Source organism: Thermobia domestica, chromosome 2, assembly GCF_964235325.1.
Source record: "Thermobia domestica chromosome 2, izTheDome1.hap1.1, whole genome shotgun sequence".
NCBI classification, from domain to species: Eukaryota; Metazoa; Arthropoda; class Insecta; order Zygentoma; family Lepismatidae; genus Thermobia; species Thermobia domestica.
In genome coordinates, this window is record NC_137455.1 from 93,519,643 (window position 1) to 93,541,078 (window position 21,436).

Here is a 21,436-nt window from a genome sequence, read left to right on the forward strand (position 1 = left end):
ACTTCCGGGATATTATTTTGGCGGTAGAGCCCCATAAAGATATGACGAGATGGCAACACTGCGCGGCATACGGTAAAGTAAATATCTAATAAAAAGACATTATCTTTGTGTGGCGTAAAGTAGGTAATCGGGCCAATTTAGCGAAAAAGAAATATTAACCTAAAACAAATTCCAAAAGGTCTGTAAACGGTTTTTGTCTCTAACAGGGCACTGATTGACAGGGAAAAAAAAGTTTACCAAAATCTGGCAACCAGAAGTGGCATTTTTCAAGATTGCCGCCAATAACCTCAAATATCGAAAAATAACTCCTATAATTTTCTTACTTTTAATTGTAAAACAAATATTTTTTATCAAACTTGCGTTTTTCGTCTCTACCAATTGTACTGATTGATAGAAAAACCCTACCATGATCTGGAAACCGGAAGTGGAGTTTTTCAATATGGCCGCCGCTAATCTAAACTTTCTTTTTGAAAGTAACCAGTTATTTGACTTCTTCTGGTTATTTGTGGACATGTAGATCAAAAGGCTACGTCAATAGACGGTAAAGGAACACTTCATGAGATGGGCATGATTGCTGCATTGACACCATGAGTAAAGTGGGCGTATCTTGTAAATTCATATAACAGAGACGTCAAATATTAATATAGTAATTTGCCAAAAGTGCATTACGACAAATAAACTGTAAACACCTTGCATGCTATTAAGTCCGTAACATTATAGCTAATACGAGGGCCATGCCGAAAGTTTTTAGCTCTGACCAAAAGAAGCATCGAACTGGAACAAAACATTTACAGTTTTTCAAAGTACTCTCCACGGACACAAATTCACTTTTGCATCCTTTCAAACCAGGGGCGTCATTTAGGGAGGGCAGGAGGGGGCAATTGCCCCCCCAAGAGTTTGAGTAATACATATACTTTAATGGATTGACTACTAATATACTAGTATAAACGTGAAGGTCTTCTTATGTCGGTGCTGCTCTTGCCCCCCTCAAGCGAAACCTGAAATGACGCCCCTGTTTCAAACCACTTGGGAAACTGTTCATTCCACACACTTTCGTCTATATTGTCACAGACTCCAAATAAGCACCAATCGCATCATCATCCGATGAAAGTGACGTCCACGCAAGTGTTCCTTTACTTTGGGAAACACAAAAAAATCACACAAGGTCAAGTCCGGCGAATAGGGTGGATATGGCAGCATTCTGATTCCTTTCTGGTTTAAAATGATAATAGAAGAATTTTCTTAGCTCAGGTTGTGAAAAAAACGCCCTTGTACAACAGTAGCTGTATATATACAAATGTATTAATATTTATAGAACATTTAAGCAAAATCCTTGTAAAAACCTACATTTCGCTTTTTTTTTTTTTATCTATTTCACTGTGATGTGATAAGCTGGGGAGTTAAGAAGTACCCTAACCTATAGCTTTCTATACCCTTGTACTTCCTTTTTCCAAATTGCGCAAATACCAGTTTCACAGTGATACAGAAAATAAAGTAACCATGGTGAAGTTAAACATTAACAATTCCGTAATAAAAATCAGCATTAACATCAAACCATGAAAAATATGTGCAAATACCTTTTGTGCAAGAACTACACTGCAATGTAGACAAAAGTTTCAAGTGATTCCTTGTACAGGATTATGTTTATTTTATTTTGAGCGTCTTCGCTTGGCTTGCCTTTTGTAGGTTACATCTGGAGCATCCCTTGCAATAGTCCAACAGTAGTCGGCCAATATGTTAGAACTCCACTTTCCCTCATATCTCTTCTCCATGGCTGCAATATCTTGATGGAAACGCCACCATGTTCGACACTTACTGCTCCACAATCTTCAGGAAAGAAGTCTAGATGTGAATGAAGAAAGTGGAGTTTCACAGACATATTGCAACCAAGATTTTCGTAGCACAATAACAACTTTGCTACCAGTTGTTTGTAATTTGTTGCTCGGTATCTTCCCAAGAACTGCGAACAAACACTCTTCATGCTTTCCCACGCAGCTTTCTCCTCACCTTGGAGAATTTCGTCGAACTTGTGATCTTTGAATAGTTGCCTAATCTGTGGCCTTATGAAAACACCCTCTTTAACTTTGGCATCACTTAATCGAGGGAATTGTCCTCTTAGGTACTTATAGGCCTCATCCTCTTGGTTCATGCTCTTAACAAAACTTTTCATAAGACCTAATTTAATATGTAGAGGGGGAAGCAAAATTCGGTTACAATCTACCAGTGGTTCATGTTGCACATTTTTCACTCCCGGCTGAAGAGTTTCTCTGGTACTCCAATCACTTCTGCGGTAATGAGATCCACGATCACTACTGTCCCATTCACATATAAAGCAACAATACTTTGTATACCCTAACTGCATACCTAGCAACAGTGCTATTACTTTAAGGTCACCACAAATGAGCCACTGAAAATCGTAATATTTAATGGCTTGAAGTAAACGTTTCAAGTTTTCATAAGATTCCTTCATATGAACTGTGTAACCTACAGGAATTGAAGGAAGTTCATTTCCAATATGTAAAAGCACTGCCTTTAAACTCACTTTGGACGAATCTATAAAGAGCCTGCACTCCGTAGGTTCGTAATTAATTTTAAGTGCCCTCATGAGACCATTTACATCTGTACATGCCACAAGTGTGTCTTCCATAGTAAGAAATGAACATCTTCTCCCTATTCCGATACACTGAAATATTTACTTTTTCCTGCAATAAATTCCATTGCTTTAAGCGTGACGCTAAAATTTCGGCTTTGCTTTTCGAGAGGTCCAAGTCTCTGATTAGATCACTTAGTTCCTCTTGAGTAAATCTATGTGGTTCACATGGAGGTTCTTCTACAACAAACGTAGGGTCCTTCGAAGTACTTAATTCAGGAGCTTCAATTTCTTGATCATCATCAGAAAAAAAAAATCGTATTCTTTAGGTGGGTCAGGAACAGGTAGTCCTTCTCCATGTGGAACAGGGCGCATTGCAGAAGGAATGTTAGGATAGATCAAGGCCCGCTTCTTCTTCGTGGAAATTCCCTTCTTGACGGAAGGAACCATACAAAAATAACAGTCTCTGATGTGGTCGCTTGGCTCCCTCCAAATCATGGGCACTGCAAAAGGCATTCAGCGGCCCTTCCCATTAATCCAATTTCTTAGATTGCTGGCACAAGTGTTACACACAATGTGGGGTGCCCAAGATTTATCTTGGTCTCCAATTTTACAACCAAAGTAATATTGATAGGCTTTTCTTATTAGTGGTGTTATAGTCTGCTTTTGTGAGGAAAATGTCACTTCCCCACACACGTAGCAGAAGCTATCCGCACTGTTTACACAATTTCGCGGCATTTTTGTTTATTGAAATCCTCAAAATGTCACTTGAAATAGTTCCGACAACTATTTAAAATATACATTCGAAATACCAGTATTTTTGCGTACTTGTAGTTGTATTTTTATGTCCTGCACTACACAAACGTCAACCCAAAACGCTGATAACTGCACTAAACCTGTCTTTTCTAACAATAGCAGAACACTACTGCGATAAGGAACACAATGAAACCAAGCGTTCATATAGTTTCTCTAGTGTTGCCGGATCAGTGTAACATTTTACCCCAAACGAAGCGAATATATTTATTTTTAAAGCGTTATTATTAGACATGCCTATAAAACGAAAAGTAGAGCTAATATTGGAAAATAACTTTCAAATTCGTGATCAGCACCACAAAATCAATAAGAATTAGCTGATTTTGTTTAATTTACATTTTCGTTGTTGAACAATGTTATCGGAGGCTATCTTGGGAAAAAACACTTCCGGTTGTAAAATTTTGGTGGACTTTTCTTCTGGTGATCAGTATACCTGATAAAAACAGAAACCGTTCACAGACATTTTGTTGCAATTTGTTTTAGGTCTAACGTTATATTGATCCGACTAAGGGATAACATATGTGATTAAACCTGGAGATCCATGTTCAAATCCCATCACAAATTCTACTATTTGTTGTGTTTTGCGATGAAAAACGTTATTTCAAAATAAGTTTGAATGGGAACAATGAAACAACACATTAGGAATAGTGTGTACAAACAGAAATAAGAACACTCAGGTACTACCACTGACCGTTGAAGATAAGCGCTGCAGTAGACACCTCCAACCTCAACCGAACAGGCAAACGTGTGATGCTGTTCATGAACTGATCCTTGACGACAGGCAAATATCAGCCAGACAAATAGCCCAGATATTGAACATCAAAATAAAAGTGTTTGGTTCATCATCAGCAATATGCTGAACATGCGTATGCTTTCAGCGAAGTAGATGCCGAAATGTCTGAACAGTGATCAGAAGTTGAAACATCCAAGGTAGTTTTGGTCTGTTTTCAGGCCAATGGCCCGCATTTTTTTGGCTAAGGATGAAATCTTGATCTATTTCTATGATACTAAATGCCAACGATCAATCAGGTGGGTGGAGCCATTTCGTACCTCCGTGGTCAAAGATGTTCCACTACCAGAAATCAGCAAAGATGATCATGATTTCGATATTCAATAGCTGATCTATTGGACCAGTTGAGCACAATTAAGACGAAATGCCGTGAGAAATTGTCCAAAATATACTCAGTTCGCACAAATTGCCAAACTCACGCTGTTATGATTCAGATAAATTATGGTTGTAAATTATTCAATTGAACGTGAAAGCCCCTTCCATTAGTTCCTGAAAGTAGATATGGCAATCTGTCAGGGAGTCTGCTCTAATGTCAGTTAGCGAAAGTGCGACAAGTGGGAATGATGGTAGGATGAAGTGGAACCACTGACACTTGTAGCTGCCGAAACGTATGCCCAGCGCATTTAGTTCCGGATATGGAGAGAGTTTAGATGTTACTTTAAATGTTTTGGATAGTGGAAATTCCCTTTAGCTCGAATGGGAATTACCTGTATTAATTAGCTTGTTCAACTTTTGAAAATTGTGCAATTAGTGATAAAGTTACATTTACGAGTGTATTTAATATTATGTAATGTGAAAAATGTTCGTAAGTATGAATTGGAAATTCTTGGAAGGGATTAACTACTTATGTGATCGTGTAGGCCATTTTACTATTTGCGAGAAAAGCAAAGGTGTTAAAAATTATATGGATAGTCTTGCTATCCAAACTAACAAAAACTGGGTTGGACAACACTTAGGCTACTGTGAACCAACGTGTCTGTATATATTTCAGAATGGGAAGGCAACTATTTCTGTAATTCTTTTACATAATAGAAGCAGAGGATTTTGGTATTGGGGCACAGTTTGCATTCAAAGTACAACTCTCTGATTGTCATTTCAAATGGAGTGTATAAGGTACAAGCTCAGAAATTAACTGTGCCTAACCAAACTCGTTACTGGCAGTTTCTACTCGCTCTTCCCTATTTACTTCTAGGGAAGAAATTAGTAGAAAGCAATCAGCACACTCTCTTGGTTGGCCGAATACCTTGATTTCGCCCTAGGTATTCTTCATGTTATGATTTCTCCAGAGACGTCTTCGACCTCTTGCCTTACCATCTACTTCGAATCCACCTCAGGTCCGGCGAGGCATGATAGTTGGGATATCCTTTGATCCAGGAAGTGCAGTTCGAAAATTTGGTTCATCCTGAGAAGCAGGAAAATGATGAAATAAAAGGTAATTGTGAAGTTCCTCATGAACTATTACAGAAGTGTCCTGAGCTATAGGATTTTTTAAACAATGTAACATAGTTTTTAATGGTAACATAGTATATTATTTAATTTTTTTGGTATATGGATTAAACTCTCTCAGCTCGCTGCTTCCAGCCGGTAGAAAAGAACTGTTCCCGGCAAAGCGGTTTGTACAATATTGCCATCAACAGTACCCCGTACCATCTTTATATATATCGCAACATATACAAAATCATGTGGTAATTCTGTATAGTTATAAAAGGATAACCTCTTCTAATAATTTACCAGGAGGTAATGTACACTCATGTCCAAAATTATTGTCGCATGTCTATAAATATGTTGTACGAATACAATTTGAAAACGAATTCGCCCGGTATTTTTTATGTTAGTACGTGCATAATTGGCAAAGACATATATGTGGCAAATTTCATGTCAAAAGAGCAGCAAATAAGAACAATACACGAAAATAAAACTTTTGTCCATTTAGCAACAGTTTCCTTTACTCATTCTAATTTTTGTATTTATAATTCTTTTCCTATGAAATTTACCACAAATATACATTTCCTGATTATACATATAATATCAGTATTAAAAGACCCTGCAAAATCATTATCAAATTATATTCTTACAAGAAGACAGTTATAGATATGACAATCTTTTTGGACATGAGTGTACCTAAAATAAAAGTCACATCGTCTCGCTGAACTGCTATGCTGATACGTTGTACCAGGAAATTATTAACCCTTTTGTCGCCAGTAACGTATGCAATACATTGGCCTATTTCTTTGGCCTTTTCTCGCATTCTCTGCGGGCTGCAATAGCTCCTGCTCATGATGAAGAAAGAGTAAGGTTGGATTGCGCGGAGGTGTCAGAGTAGGTGAAATCCCAGAGAAGAGTCTTCCCCTCTTTCATGATACCAGTGTCATGCCATGTGCTAGGTTAATTACTGTTGATTGTTGAAAAGTGAGTGTCTCAATTTTCGTTGAATTAGGTGATATGTATCGCGTTTGAGAATTGTAATTATGTATATGTGTGGGCAGAACGAGTGGTGCTTCCGAAGGAATGCTTTTTCACAAAGGATATCTCTCGACATTAAGAGAGTTTATGATTTAAACTTTGATTCAGTGATACATTTTCTTGGAAAATCTGTTAAATTGTTATTTAAACACCGACTTAAAATTTTCTATTGTTTGAATAAAATTCTTTCTTTTATCAACAATGGTGGATGGAGTAATCGCGCGAAAATAACAATCCAGAAATGTTTTTGTGCAGCGTGGCGGCTGATCGGCAGAAGCTTGACGCCAGTTATGATGACGTAAATCTTCTAATCTCCAATGATGTTTCCCGCCAGTAGGACCACAATCTTGACGGAATCATTTCTGACATCGGAAGCATGTCACTTACCAGCAACGAAGAATCAGTTAATTTTTCTTACGATGGAAAGTATTTATCCTGCCCTCATTGTGAAAAACATCTGGCTAATCACAGAGGATTTGCCATCCACATCAGCAAAAGTCGCCAAACTGTCCACAAGAAAAGTAAGACTTCAATACCAAAACAGAAGTCATCTTTGAATCACAATTCTTCATCAAATGGAATTGAATAGGATAATCAAAACAAAAACAACAGATTCCGGCCTTTGCAATCTAACAGTCAAATTAAAATCCTCTGTACCTTTATTAAGAAGAGTCCGAAGAGGTACTCGGTCATCTGTAGCTACCTCTTTCTATGATGTTATCCGTCGTAAACAAACGATACAGACGCATGGATGGATCTGTTATTATTCCCGTATGCAGTCCTCAATGTTCCTTCACAATCGGATCAAATAAATAACTTGACCTGGATCAAGCAAAGAGTTTACGAATGGAATGATTCACCCCGAGATTCGTTACTCCATCATTATATATAAGAAGTGCAGTCAGATTATTAATTTCTGAAGATATTATTGCCACACCTAATGCCTCTGTTTTGGAAGCACTTAAGGAGAAGCACCCTTCACATTCAGACACTTTTCCATTACCAGATCCTCCTAAAGATTAACATAATATACCAATAGTTTCAGCTTCTGATTTACAATCCTTCCCATCCGGATCAGCTGGAGGTAATGATTCGTTCGTCCTTCGATTCTTAAGGATTTACTCTTACATCACAAATCAGATTCAAAGGAAAGATTAACCACAGTGATTCTAAAGTTACTTCATTTAATCCTTTCAGGTAACGTACCTCATGAAATAATACCAACCTTTTTTGGAGCATCGCTTATTGCACTTAATAAGAAGAGTAATGGAATTAGACCAATCGCTGTGGGCAACATTTGGAGGGTATCAGCAAAATTATGTTACAGAATTAAAGAATCCATCGTAACTTATCTTTATCCTCATCAATTGGGAGTATGCGTCCCCAATGGAGCTGAAGCCGCAGCACATGCAGCTCGCATTTACTATTCTACTACTCATACACAACAAAAGGCTTTTTTGAAATTAGACTTTCGAAATCCTTTCAATGAACTGAACCGAGACGCAATGCTACTAACAATAAAATTAATTTTCCATCGATTTAACACTACGTATATCAATGTTATGCACAACCAAGTAACCTACTCCTAGGTGATAACATTCTACTTTCGTAACGTGGAGTAATAAGGCGATACAATTCAGTCCATAGTGTCTTAAGATCAACACAATTAAATATGTTACTTAGATGACGGTACTATAGCTGAGGATCCTGACACAGTTATAAGTGACACAATATTCGAACTATAGCAGCAGACATTGGACTACACTTAAATTTCATGGAGTGTAAAGTAGGATTTTTAGGAATTTCGCAAGATCAAATGGAAGTTTTATATTCACAACTTAAAAATTCAGCACCGGGAATACAACTTATCACCTCTTCAGCCTTTCTTTTTGGTGCAGACCTTTCACCTAAGGCAACACGTAATTTTTAGTCGAAAAAACTAAAAAGAAAAAAAAATATTTTTGTCAAGACTGGCCCTAGTCTCAGCACACTCAGTTTTTCATCTTTTCCGTGCGTCGTTCTCCATGCCAAGACTAATATATTTTTTACGCTGTTCTTGGCGCGAAGTTGATTTGCTAGAGAAGTTTGGCACTGTTCTGAAAAGTGGACTAGAATCGTTACTCAACTGAAACCTAAATAGTAACGCATGGATGCAGGCCTCCGTTCCAGTTGATTCTGGAGGTCTTGGTATTCGTCGGGCTATTATGTTAACATAATGTTAGCTATAGAATTATGTTAACATGTTAGTAGAGAATTACTCAGATGTTATCTCCAGGAAAATTGGTAGAGTTAAAAATTTTCAATATAGTATAGAATTAGCAGATATAACTCCTATTCGTCAATAACCTTACTACTTTCTCACCAATAAGCAAAGGGAACTTGAGTGTATCCAAAAATATTAGTACAGGACGGTATAGTTGAAGTGGATTATTCACCTTCATTTCTCCGTTTCTTGGTTACAAATTCAGGTAAAAGACTAGTTGCATACGGAGAAATCAATAAAAAGAATAGTTGCACGAAACTTTTCACCTCGGAATATGGAAAATGTTATTTCAAGTATTTCTAATCAATCTTTTCTCTTTTGGACGTCGGAAGTAGTTTCTATCAATTATCTTTATCTGAAGAATGTAGAAACTTTATAACCTTTGTGACCGAGAATGCGATATATCGTTTTACTACTTACCCTCTAGGTTTGACTCTATCTCCCTTTGTGTTAAGTTTATGAACAGCATTTCATCGTCTTGTTGATAAAAATCTTGAAGTATTCTTTGACATTTTATTCTTTAGTCATGCTATAGAAATCCATAAAGCGCTGTTCGAAGAGGTATTAACTCGTTTAAGAAATTGAGGGATCACTATTCCCCCCAAGAGAACTTACTTCAAACAAGCATTAAATACTTGGGTTTTCATTTTCAAAATGAAAATATGAGATTTTGAGAGGATTAAAGCAATACAGGATATTCCACATCTAAAGAATAGGAAAGGATTAATAAAATCTGCTCCTTATTTAATTTTTCTTTGAGTTTATTCATAGGTAGTCAGAATTAATTGTGCCTTTACAGGAATTTCAGAAAAAAAAAAACTTCAAATGTACTAGAGCTCATGACCAAGCTCTCCAAGAGTTAAAACAAGCATGTTATAATCATCTAATTGTAAAAGTATCAGCTATGAATTCTAGTTTTTTAATACATTATGATTCTAGGCTTCATTTTTCTGGGATCATGTCTCAATATCATGGAAAAGGGGATTTACGCCCTTTCTCAATGTTCTCCAAGGCTATTCCCTCAACTGATCAGAGTAACAACATATATGAGCTTGAGATTAAATCTCTTTTCCTTTGTCCGGAAAAATCTGAATACAATTTACATAATCCTTTTGTAGTCTATTCTCTCTCAGAATATAACTTGGCTTTTGACTAACTTAAGCGTGTAGCAGGGAGCCACATCACCTCATCCTTTCTTCAATGTCTTTGGAGGTTTCTTACCTCTTCTGGCAGATGGCAGCAAGGAGACCGGCCAAAGGGTTATATAATCACAAGGGAGATAGAGAGACGCTCTCTTTTAGTCTCTCTCTCGTTCACCACCATCAGCAGCAGCATAGGAGCCCAGACGGAACGTGGTCGGCAGAGGAAACACCCGGAAGACAGTCGTGGTGACTAGTGCACAGACTTTCTTTAAGTGATCAGGCGACTGATTAGACCTTAAGTGTGTGAAAACTACAAATACTTCCTTTACGTTATCAAGTGATAGATTAGACCTCAAGTGCGGAGAAATGTGGTTGGCGGAGGGACTTTGTGTTAAGTATCTAGATGGATAATTTCATGAAATTTTTAAAATTGAAATATTTTGTTGAAATATTTCATTGAAATTTTAGAAAAATATTTTTTTCCGTTTTTATGATTGTTGAATACAGATATGACACTGGTATTGTGGAAATAAAAATCGCAGCTATTACAGTGAATAGTTTCTTTTTTTATTAAAGTAGGTTAAGTTATCAAGCAAGAAGTATGATGTAAGACATGTCAGATTATTGTTATACGAGTATACGACAGACTTAACAGTTTCCATATTTAACTGATTTTAATATGTTTCTGAATCTGAAGCATCAGAATGAGCACTGTCACTGTTCTCAGATATCAGATTCACCAGTCTCTGCATATGACATATCGACATCAGTGTCACCATCATCAGATTCTGTAAGTGCAGAAGTGTATGTTTCTGCTTCACACATTGGGTCCATTCGTTCTTGAACCTGCTTCTTCCTTTGCTTCACTGAATATTTACTCATTCCTGCTATAGGTGTTCATTTTGGTTACGACTCGGACTCAGTCAACTCCTCTTTGAAAGAGAAGATGACTTTTCATCTGCAATAAATCTCTTTTTAAATAACGATGTGTACTTCAGGTTATGCTTCATAAAAGTCAGTTTAGCAGCACGTTTATTTGTTAAACGGCTGCGTTTCTTCGTATGTATATTCTCATATGTGCTAAAGAACCTTTTACAAGGAGCAAATGTGGCAGGAAGGCCAAGGACTTAGCTTGCAATTTTTGGGATATCATAAGAAGGGCATAGTTCATTCCACCAAGTTAGAGGAGACACTTTTGACGCAATTGACCACAGATATTATTTTGACCATACATTTTCTTTCATTCTGTATTGTGCAAATTGGGCCAAAACTTCTGTCTCATCAACATCTGAATAAATCCTTGAAATCTGACTCAGATATTCTAGAGCACCCGATTGTTCTTCTGTAGTGAAGTTCTTGCCTCTGTTAACTTCGATCTAGAATATTTGTTAACAAATCTACAGGAGACAGGCAGATTTGATTACGGTTCTCGAAGAACTGCATGATATTCTGCTCTTTCCTTTTAAGAACAGGAGCGGCTTGAAACTGTGCTTAGGATTTTCTCCCCAAGGTCGGAAAATATTTCATACACTTTCCTTATATGGGGTTTGCATCTTTCGATTTTAGTGATCCAGTCTGCTATTGGAATAATTAAACTATGAAAATTGCTTATTTTGTCCCAGAAGACTTCTTGGAAAATCAGGGCCTTGGTTGTTTTCGACAGCAGTTTTTCTGCTTTTTATCAATACACACAGACTTCTTAGTGCTGATTTGTTCTGAAGCAGACTACTCAGAGAAAGTTCTTGCGAATCCCATTGACTCACAGCTGGTAGCTTCAGTGTAATTTTCTTTCCCGTTTGTTTCTCCCTGAACATTGCATTCACTACTGCACTGCTGTTGATTTCGTTTATCACACTTTTTGTTTGGTCAGTAAGGTGCTTCAGGCTGTCTATTTTCACAATGTCCTGAATAAGCAAGTTTAGTGTGAAATATGGATACTTTTCTTCCACTTTTCTCCATATTGTTTTCATATTTGCTGCATTATTAGTTACTATGTCAATGAACTTTCCTGGCCCAACTTGTTCCATCACTTCAGTTATGGCTTTTGCAATGTATGGACCATCATGTTTCGCAGTTTTAGTTGGAAGGAACTTATAAAAAACTGGCTCGGGTGTGGTTACAACAAGGTTAATGATGATATGTTGTTCTTATGTTTGTTATGCTTGACCACCTATCACACATTAGTCCAAGTGATGAAGCGCTATCTATCTTAGAATCACAATATGGCTTTATTCGATTATGCCTTATGTCTAGGAGTGAATTTGACAGTAAGCCCTGAAATATTTCAATTGAAATATTTCATGCTCACAACTCTATGAGTATCTATCCTCTTTTTTCCTAATTTACTTGAACAGTCAGTCACAGTGTTATCTATATTCCAATTTTTAAAATACAGGAAACCTTTTTAAAAGTTTGATTATTAATTTCCATAGACAAAAACCACCTTCATACCACTACGGGTTTTGGAAAGACAACTGCTAAAATAGCCTCTCGGTATACTTCATCCAATATGTTTGAAGATATTAAGCAGTATATAAAAACCTGCCATATATGTCAAAGTTGCAAAGAATCTCGTACTAAACCTATGGGAGTTTATTATAATAGAAAAGTTAAACATCCCAATTACATGTGGCACATATATACTGCACGTCGCGTTGCAGTTACGAATTCACCTTAATAGTAAAAGATTCTAATAGTAGATTTATAATGCTAGTGCCTTTGCGTCTCTTATCGTCCAAGACCTAGTAACAAATTACTAGAATTATTTTTAAGGTACGGATTTCCAGGGGAAAATCCTTCATGATAATGCGTTACTTCGTGTTTGAGTATTTCACTCAATTTTTGTACTCCTATGATGTATGAGGGATAAAAAACCTCTCCATATAATCCTTCTTCGAACAAATCAGAGACAACGGTGCACTCGACAAATAATAATAATAATAATACAAAATAAATAAAAATAGGGCACATGTTGATAAGAATTCAAGACATTTACAGCCCAATCTTGGAAGCCCTACAGGATGAAATATAAAGAACAGAAGTTTGACATAATCAGTAAAAATATTGGAAAGGCTTGAAGAGGTTAACCAAAGGAATTTTACTTGCAATGGTTAGAAAAGGTGGAACATCGCTGTACTACGTGCATCAGTCTCAAGGGAAATGTGTTGAAAACTATTTAATTTTATTCTTATGGCTATACTCATTGTGGACAAAGCCAGTAACTTTTCAATATTCCCTCCTACATTTAAAAGTCCTCCTCCTTTATTATGATACGCATTTCCCGTGACGACACACACAACCCCGATTTGAATGACAAAAATATACAAATTGCCTTCTCCCCCTCCTTTTTCTTAGCAGTGGAATTCGAAAACATTGAGACACGTGTCCAAGTATTTTTACTGAGAAATTTACGTATAGAGTTCCATTTTCTTAACTTGAGAACATCAGGAGAAACACTATTTTCTGGAATAAATTTTGATTACTCTCTCCCACCTCTTATGATATGCATTTTAATGAAACTGACATAATAAAAATCCAGTTCAAGATTGGTGCTACTTTCAAACATTCATTTCAAGCGGTTCATCCGTCTTCCCGTCAAGCGATCACAAACTAGGCCAATTTCATTTTTGCTTACAGGAATGGCATTTTAAATAATAATAATAATAATAACAATAATAATAATAATAATAATAATAATAATAATGTGAATGGTTTCAGGATTGGATGCAACTTGAAACAAACTACGTTTGTGTTCACAAAAAGGTTTATAATATTTTATTATAAAAATTGTACAAATGTTCTATAAACCATTTTTTTTTACCTTACTTATCTGGGAAAACTTACTTAGTGAAACTTCCGTCTCTTAAAACCTGAAATGTAAAAACAAACATGTGCGTTAAAATAAAGAAATTAAATTATATACATTAAAATTATAACTGCTCAAACTATTAATCAAGGTAAGGGAAATTTTTATTAATGTACGTTTCGAGAAATTACAATCATTTAAAGATTAACTGAAGTGTGTCACCTTTCACAGCACCAGTGACGAATGCCAGTTTTAGTTTCTTGGGGGCCAAGCGGAGGAGCATATATATATATATATATATATATATATATATATATATATATATATATATATATATATATATATATATATATATATATATATATCAATATGCATGGCAATGCACGCAGCCAAATTCAGACCGCGCTGCAAGCTTGCTTTACAGGAACGACTACATACACCGAAATGGTTATTTTCAAGACAACACTATTGAGTAACTAATAACGTAAGCCACACCAGATTACACAGTTGCTACTACTGATATGCTGTACAAAAGTACCAAATTTTGTGTGTGGGGGACCATGGGGGGTTGATATGAATTCCCCTAAACTTTTTTTTTTTTTTTTTTTTTTTTGTGATTTCTGACACACTCACTGACAGACATAAATGTTTGTTATGTTCCCGAGTAGCTAGAAATAGGAAATTTTGTACATTGATAGAGGGGCTGGATATCACTGCTAGGGCGGTCAAACAGTGCCATAAACCCCCCTGATAGACCGAACTGGTCATTTTCAAGACATCATTCTTGAGTAATTAATAATGTCAGCAACTCCAAATTACACAGTTATTGATAATGACATGTTACACAAAAGTACCAAATCTTACGTGTGGAAGACCAGTGGAGGGTGACATAAACGTTTTTCGTGGCTGACTCATTCATTCACTCACTGACAAATGTCTGGTATATTCCCGAATAACTACAAATACGAAATTTCCCACATTGGTAAGGAAAAAACTACATCTCCACAAAATTCCAATATTTTGGATACTTCTGCTAAAGAGACCACACAGCGCCATCAACTTCCAGATAGACCAAATTGTCATTTTCCAACAAGATTTTATTTATACATATTTCTGGACATTACCGAAATCTTTTGGCTTAAGCCCGCCACGAGGGATGACGTCCTTCGACAAGTACACTATCCAAGGAAGGGAAGAAAGAAGTCGCCTGGGTCCTGTGTCTTAGTTACTATCCAGCAGATGCCTGGTATGAATGAGAAAACCCAGGAAAAGTTCATTCAAGATGACTGTCTGGAAAAGTTCTTACATCTTTTTGACCGAGTATGTTCATAGGAAATCAAACCAGGGACTGCTCGCACTAAAGGTGAGAGCGTAAGTGAGGCCATATTGCCATTTTCAAGACATCACTGCTGAGTAACTAATAATGTCAGCAACGCCAAATTACATTCAGTTACTAGTAATGACATCAAAATACAAAAGTACAAAATCTTAATGTGTGGGGGACCATTGAGATCGAGATATAAATTCTTTCAAACTGTGATTTTCATGGTTTCTGGCTGACTTACTTACTTACTGACATAAAATCTATTCCCGACTAGCAAAACATACAGAATTTTGCACACTGATAGGGGATAACATATACATCTCCAGAAAATTCGAATATCTCAGATACTACAGCTAATTGAACTAAACAGTCATAAACCCTCCAGATTATCCCTTGTATAGACCGAAATAATTCTTTCCAACAAGACATGACTGCTAATTATCTATAATAATGTCAGCAATGTCAAATTACAGACAGTTACTAACAGGCCCTATTAAGGGCGGAGCGATGTTTCCAGGGTCCCAATTAAGGGGAGCTCGAAGATTTTTAAAAGGTGCTGAAAATATATTTTAAAACCATGACAAAAAAAAAAAAAAAAAAAAAAAAAAAAAACATGGTGTTTGTTTACTGCAAAGCCCACACGGTACGAGGGATTGAACGAGGGACTCCACACACGAAAGGTAAGAGCTCTTAAAATGAGTCTCCGTGGCCTCTCTGCATACTAGTAATGAAATGTTCTACAAAACTACTATAGTTTAACTGCGGAGGTTCATAGAAGGTTCAGATATGAACCCACCGAAACCGCATTTTTCGCGTAAACTGTGGATGAGATCGAAATGGTTATTTTCAAGATATTACCCCTGACTAATGACAAAATTTAATAACTGTTCAGTATAACGGTTTGCACATTGACATCGGTAACATTTACATACCCAGAAAATTCCACGGGAAGAAAGCAATCAATCGCCCAGAGTATCCCCTTAGTAGACTCGTATAGAAAAAAAGATAGAACTAATTCAAACAAAAATGATTTCTGCCTTGAAGTGAAGCCAATGCTCTTCCAATTAACATATTAAAAATATACATAAATATACCCGTGAAATATATATATATACAGGGTGGTCGTGCATGAATGTCGGAAAATTCGGGACATGAATCTACAGGTAAAAATAAGCAAAAAATGTCATATGAACATTGGGTGAATGCGGCTTCGTTTGAACGCTAGAGGCATCTGAAATGTCACATTCCGAGGCGGCAATTTGCAATATCTCAAGAACGGAGATAAATACGAATGTCGGGTCAAAACATATCAAAGAAAAACCCATCCGAAGAATCCAATTATGCATAAGCAAAGGCGAAACAATGGCGGCGCTAGAGGGGGCACAAAGAAAGTGAATGAAACATGGAGAAAAGTGAACAATTTACACTGAAAAATTGTAGGAGGGGATGTTACTTGGAACATGCAACAACAAATGTTAATGAACAAAGGCAACAACGGCTAGTCTGTAGGGACATTATGGGAGGCGGATTGTAGGAATACAGTATCTTTGTAATGGTGAGAAATAGGAATGTCGGGTCAAAAGATATCAAAGGAAATCCCATCCGAAGAATCCAATTATGTATAAGTGATGGCGAAACAGTGGCGGCGCCAGGCGAAGCATAAAGAAAGTGAATGAAATGCGGAGAAAGGTGAACAATTTACACTGACAAACTGTAGGAGCGGATGTTATATGGAACATGCAGCAACAAATGTTAATGAACAAAGGCAACAATGGCTACGCTGTAGGGACACTATGAGAGGTGGAATGTTGAAATACAGTATCATTTTAACGGAGAGAAATAGAAATGTTGGGTGAAAAGATATCAAAGGAAATCCCATCCGAAGAATCCAATTATGTATAAGTGATGGCGAAACAGTGGCGGCGCATGGGAGCTGCAAAGAAACTGTTAAACACTCTTAGTGATGAAACGTGCATAGCGTAAAAAACACGTATGGAAGATGAGACCCAGTGTACTGTAAAAACAAGAGGTATTGTACTTTCCGTGGTCAACATAATGCCATTCTATAGCAGCTGTTCAATATGTCCTCCTTGTTCTTCGAGACAGACAGTTACACGATGGCGTAAGGATTCTCTTACTGGTGCCAATATCGCTGGCGTTTGCCGTAATGTAGCAAATGTAGCACATACACGCTGCCGAAGATCTACAATATCATGCAGGGACCGTGTATACACGAGACCCTTCACGTAAGCCCACAGGAAAAAATCGCGTTCGTTGTACGTGGTATGGTCTGAGATTATTACTATGCAAGATGCTTAGCACGACTTGATGCGAAACGTGTTCCTGCCTTGCTATTCGTCGGGTACTAATACTCGAGTTCCGGGTCACATGTCGGAGTACCCTCTCTTCCAGTGGGGGTATTCGAACGCGTCGTCGTCTCGGAATGTCTGTGTTGGGAAGGAATGACCCAGTGTCCCGCAATCGCTGATGAATACGAATAAACATCCCCGGTGCTGGAATTTGTCGATCTGGGTAGCGTTCCGCATATAACCTACGTGCTTCTTCTGCATTACCTTCCGCTAAGCCGTACATCAAATGCATATCTGCTATTTCGGCGTTAGTGTATACTACCCTATTCATTGTGGTGCATTACACATAGCACGTGTCCGTCCCGCGCTTGTCAACATCAATACTGTTTCACACGACACAAAGTAAACCACATTCACATACACATGGATCACTGCCTTACCTGTAGAGTTTAGCACTAAAACGCTTGTGCTGTTACTGTCATTGCCCCATTCAGTACGAATGAACTGTGCGCTGTCCTCTGCACCTTCGTTGCGAACGCTCTCGTTACCCACGCTTTCACTACTCCTATAACTAACTCTACTACGCGACGCTCTGCACGCCCCCTCGTTCCAGCTACTGTAGCTATGCGCCCTCTGTCATCGGACATGTATCATACAGTACACCTAGAGTTGTATTCCTTGTTTCCTGATTGCTTTCAAATAGTTGTGTTTTCATTAATTTCAACTTTTCTCCGCGTTTCATTCACTTTCTTTGTGCTCCCCTGGCGCCGCCACTGTTTCGCCATCACTTATACATAATTGGATTCTTTGAATGGGATTTCCTTTGATATCTTTTGACCCGACATTCCTATTTCTCACCATTACAAAGATATTGTATTCCTACAATCCGCCTCCCATAATGTCCCTACAGACTAGCCGTTGTTGCCTTTGTTCATTAACATTTGTTGTTGCATGTTCCAAGTAACATCCCCTCCTACAATTTTTCAGTGTAAATTGTTCACTTTTATCCATGTTTCATTCACTTTCTTTGTGCCCCCTCTAGCGCCGCCACTGTTTCGCCATTACTTATGCATAATTGGATTCTTCGGATGGGTTTTCCTTTGATATGTTTTGACCCGACATTCGTATTTATCTCCGTTCTTGAGATATTGCAAATTGCCGCCTCGGAATGTGACATTTCAGATGCCTCTAGCGTCCAAACGAAGCCGCATTCACCCAATGTTCATATGACATTTTTTGCTTGTTTTTACCTGTAGATTCATCTCCCGAATTTTCCGACATTCATGCACGACCACCCTGTATACAGGGTGTTTCGAAACATCGACAACGTTTGGGAGCTGATTCCTGATACCAAGTTAAGATGAAAAGTATAGACCAACCTGGGTGCACAGATGCTTCCTTTCAGAGTTATACACTGCCGAAAACATGAAAAATGAAAAAATGAACTTTAATGGTCCATAGCTCCAAAACTATGGAACCTACCGTAGTCGGGTCAAGACTTCACTTAGGAACAAATATGTGCGCTTTTCAAAAATACATGTTTCAGAATCCTACGGTAGTCACGCAACAATTTTTATAGAGGGAGTTTAGCTACCGGAATATAATTTGAAGTACGCACTAACTATATCCATAAAAATTGTGGCGGAAGAACAGCAGGATTCTGAAACATGGATATTTGGATAGGGCACATACTAGTTCTTAAGTGAAGCCTTGAGCCGACTACGGTAACTCCCATAATATTGGAGCTATGGATTTTTAAATTCATTTTTTCATGTTTTCGGCAGCCTATAACTCCGAAAGGAAGCATTTGTGCACCTAGGTTGGTCTATTGCTTTTGTCTTATCTTGGTATCAGGAATTACCTCCCAAACGTCGGTATTGAAATTAAATGAAATTTTTGAGTTTTACGTCCCACGGTCATGCCGGGTAGGAGGTGGTGGTGATGAGCAATAAATGAAATGGTGGAATGAAGAAAGTGGTAGGAAACGGGAGCACCCTGTTTGCTCACCACAAAGTTCCCTTGGCGGGAGCAGGGTTTGAACCCGGGACCCCATGCACTAGAGGTGAACGATCTACCACTGAGCCACCGCGGCCCTCAAACGCCGGTATTGTTTTGAAACACTCTGTATTAAGAAACTAACTTGTACATATTTCTTTTTTAATGAATTTTTTGGGATACTCTTCTTCGGGGCTAAGGCTTAAGAATATTCTCTATGGTGTTTTTCACATGTTTATGTTATAATAAACAGTAATGTACAAGTATATAAAAACTCTTAGCATTAAAATAGCTAAATGCCACCACCTATTCTATATATATATTAATATCTAGTCCTTCTGCGTGCCATATGTCTTCCAACCCTCAGTAAGTTTAAATCTAGTGTGTGGAATGTTACCATATTTAACACTATTGTCAACTTACATAAAAGTTTAAACTACAATTTGTGTTCCTGTTTTCTTTAAAAATTAAATATTAACGAAGTACTTGCAGTCTTGATTTTTGTTTTTATTGATGTAATTTGCAATAATCGTATCCAGTCCTCAAGATTCCCTTTTCCGGTTCATAAGTGAGTTTTTAGTCATAATATAGTAAGCTTCAAATATGTTCCTTTCAATGCTACCGGTGGCCCGATGTAACACCTCTACCCTTCCTCTACCCTTTGCACTGATTTTTTTGTAGTTTGCATATTTATATGAAAACAGCTTTCTTGTTTTCGTGAGACTCTTTAATCTGTTCCTTCAATCTAGTCCTAATATTTCTTTTCGTCATTTCAATATAGGAAGCAACACAAGCGCAATATGCCTGATATATACAACACAGGTTAGTTTTGTCCACAAATAGTTTTTGTACTCACTAAAAAATGTTTTCTAAGGCTCTGGGGGACTTGAAACTAACTTCAATGTTGTGTCCTTTTGCTATTTTCTTCAGCTTGTGCGATATTCCCGGATATAAAGAAAATGCGAACCACAGAGGGTGTGATGTATTTTTTACTCGTGGGACGTACTGGAAACAGCGGGAAAAAAATCTCTTAAAAAGAACATTACACAGGTTAGTTTAATAATTATAATGCGTTCCATACCCTCAATTACCAACCGTGAAATATGTTTCTCGGCTGCAATCTTGAAGAAATGGCGCCAAAATTAAAAAGTGGGGTATCAAATTAAGTAACAGAGAATTTAATGCTGAACGCGTATGTGGGGTTGAATTTTTGGAACCATATATTTTCTTAAATTATTTACTACAAAGTATACTTAAGTAGCCTACACAGCAAAAAATGAGGTGCTGAAACAACATAAAATTACTACCACTTTAGTGTGTTGCTTGTGTGTTAATTCAACACCAAGGATATAGCTTTCCGAGTATATCAGAATTAACAAGTTACTGCCTGTAAGAATTTGCATTGGTGTTTATTGTTTGATACAAGCAAAGCTACACACAGTATATTTGGCATTTATTTCAATTAAGAGATAACGTTCTATGTTTTCTGTAATCGGTCATAATACTAATTATGTAAACTTATGAATTGTCTGACAACAGTTACATGAGTAGCAGTTCTGCCATCATCTGTTCTTACATGCTAAGATGGAATATTATATAAGGAAAACAGATGGCAGCACTGCTATTCATGTAAATATTGTCATACAATTCACATGTTTACGAAACTATTATTGTGGCCGATTAGAGAAAACACAGAACGTTATTCTTTACTTGGTATAAATGCCAAATATACTACGTGAAGCTTTGCTCGTACTAAACAATAAACACCAATGCAAATACTCACAGCCAGTAACGAGCTATTTCTGATATGCTCGGAAGGCGACATTTTTGGTGTTGAATTAACACACAAGTAACACGCTAAAGTGATAGACATTTTGTGTTCTTTCAACACTTCATTTTTTGCTCTGTATATGAAATACGAAATTGTCAAATTAAATCTACA

General features: G+C 37.2%; 1 protein-coding gene across 1 annotated transcript in view; it reads right to left on the reverse strand.

Annotated features, from left to right (window-relative positions):
- Positions 1–13,806: 13,806 nt before the first annotated feature.
- Positions 13,807–21,436, reverse strand: part of LOC145674108 (neuroguidin) — a 38,857-nt gene continuing 31,227 nt past the window's right edge. Inside the window, exon 8 of the mRNA XM_081743933.1 lies at positions 13,807–13,930. Within this exon, the coding sequence (XP_081600059.1) occupies positions 13,905–13,930 (26 nt within the window). The 3' untranslated portion in view covers positions 13,807–13,904. The remainder of the gene's footprint in view (positions 13,931–21,436) is intronic.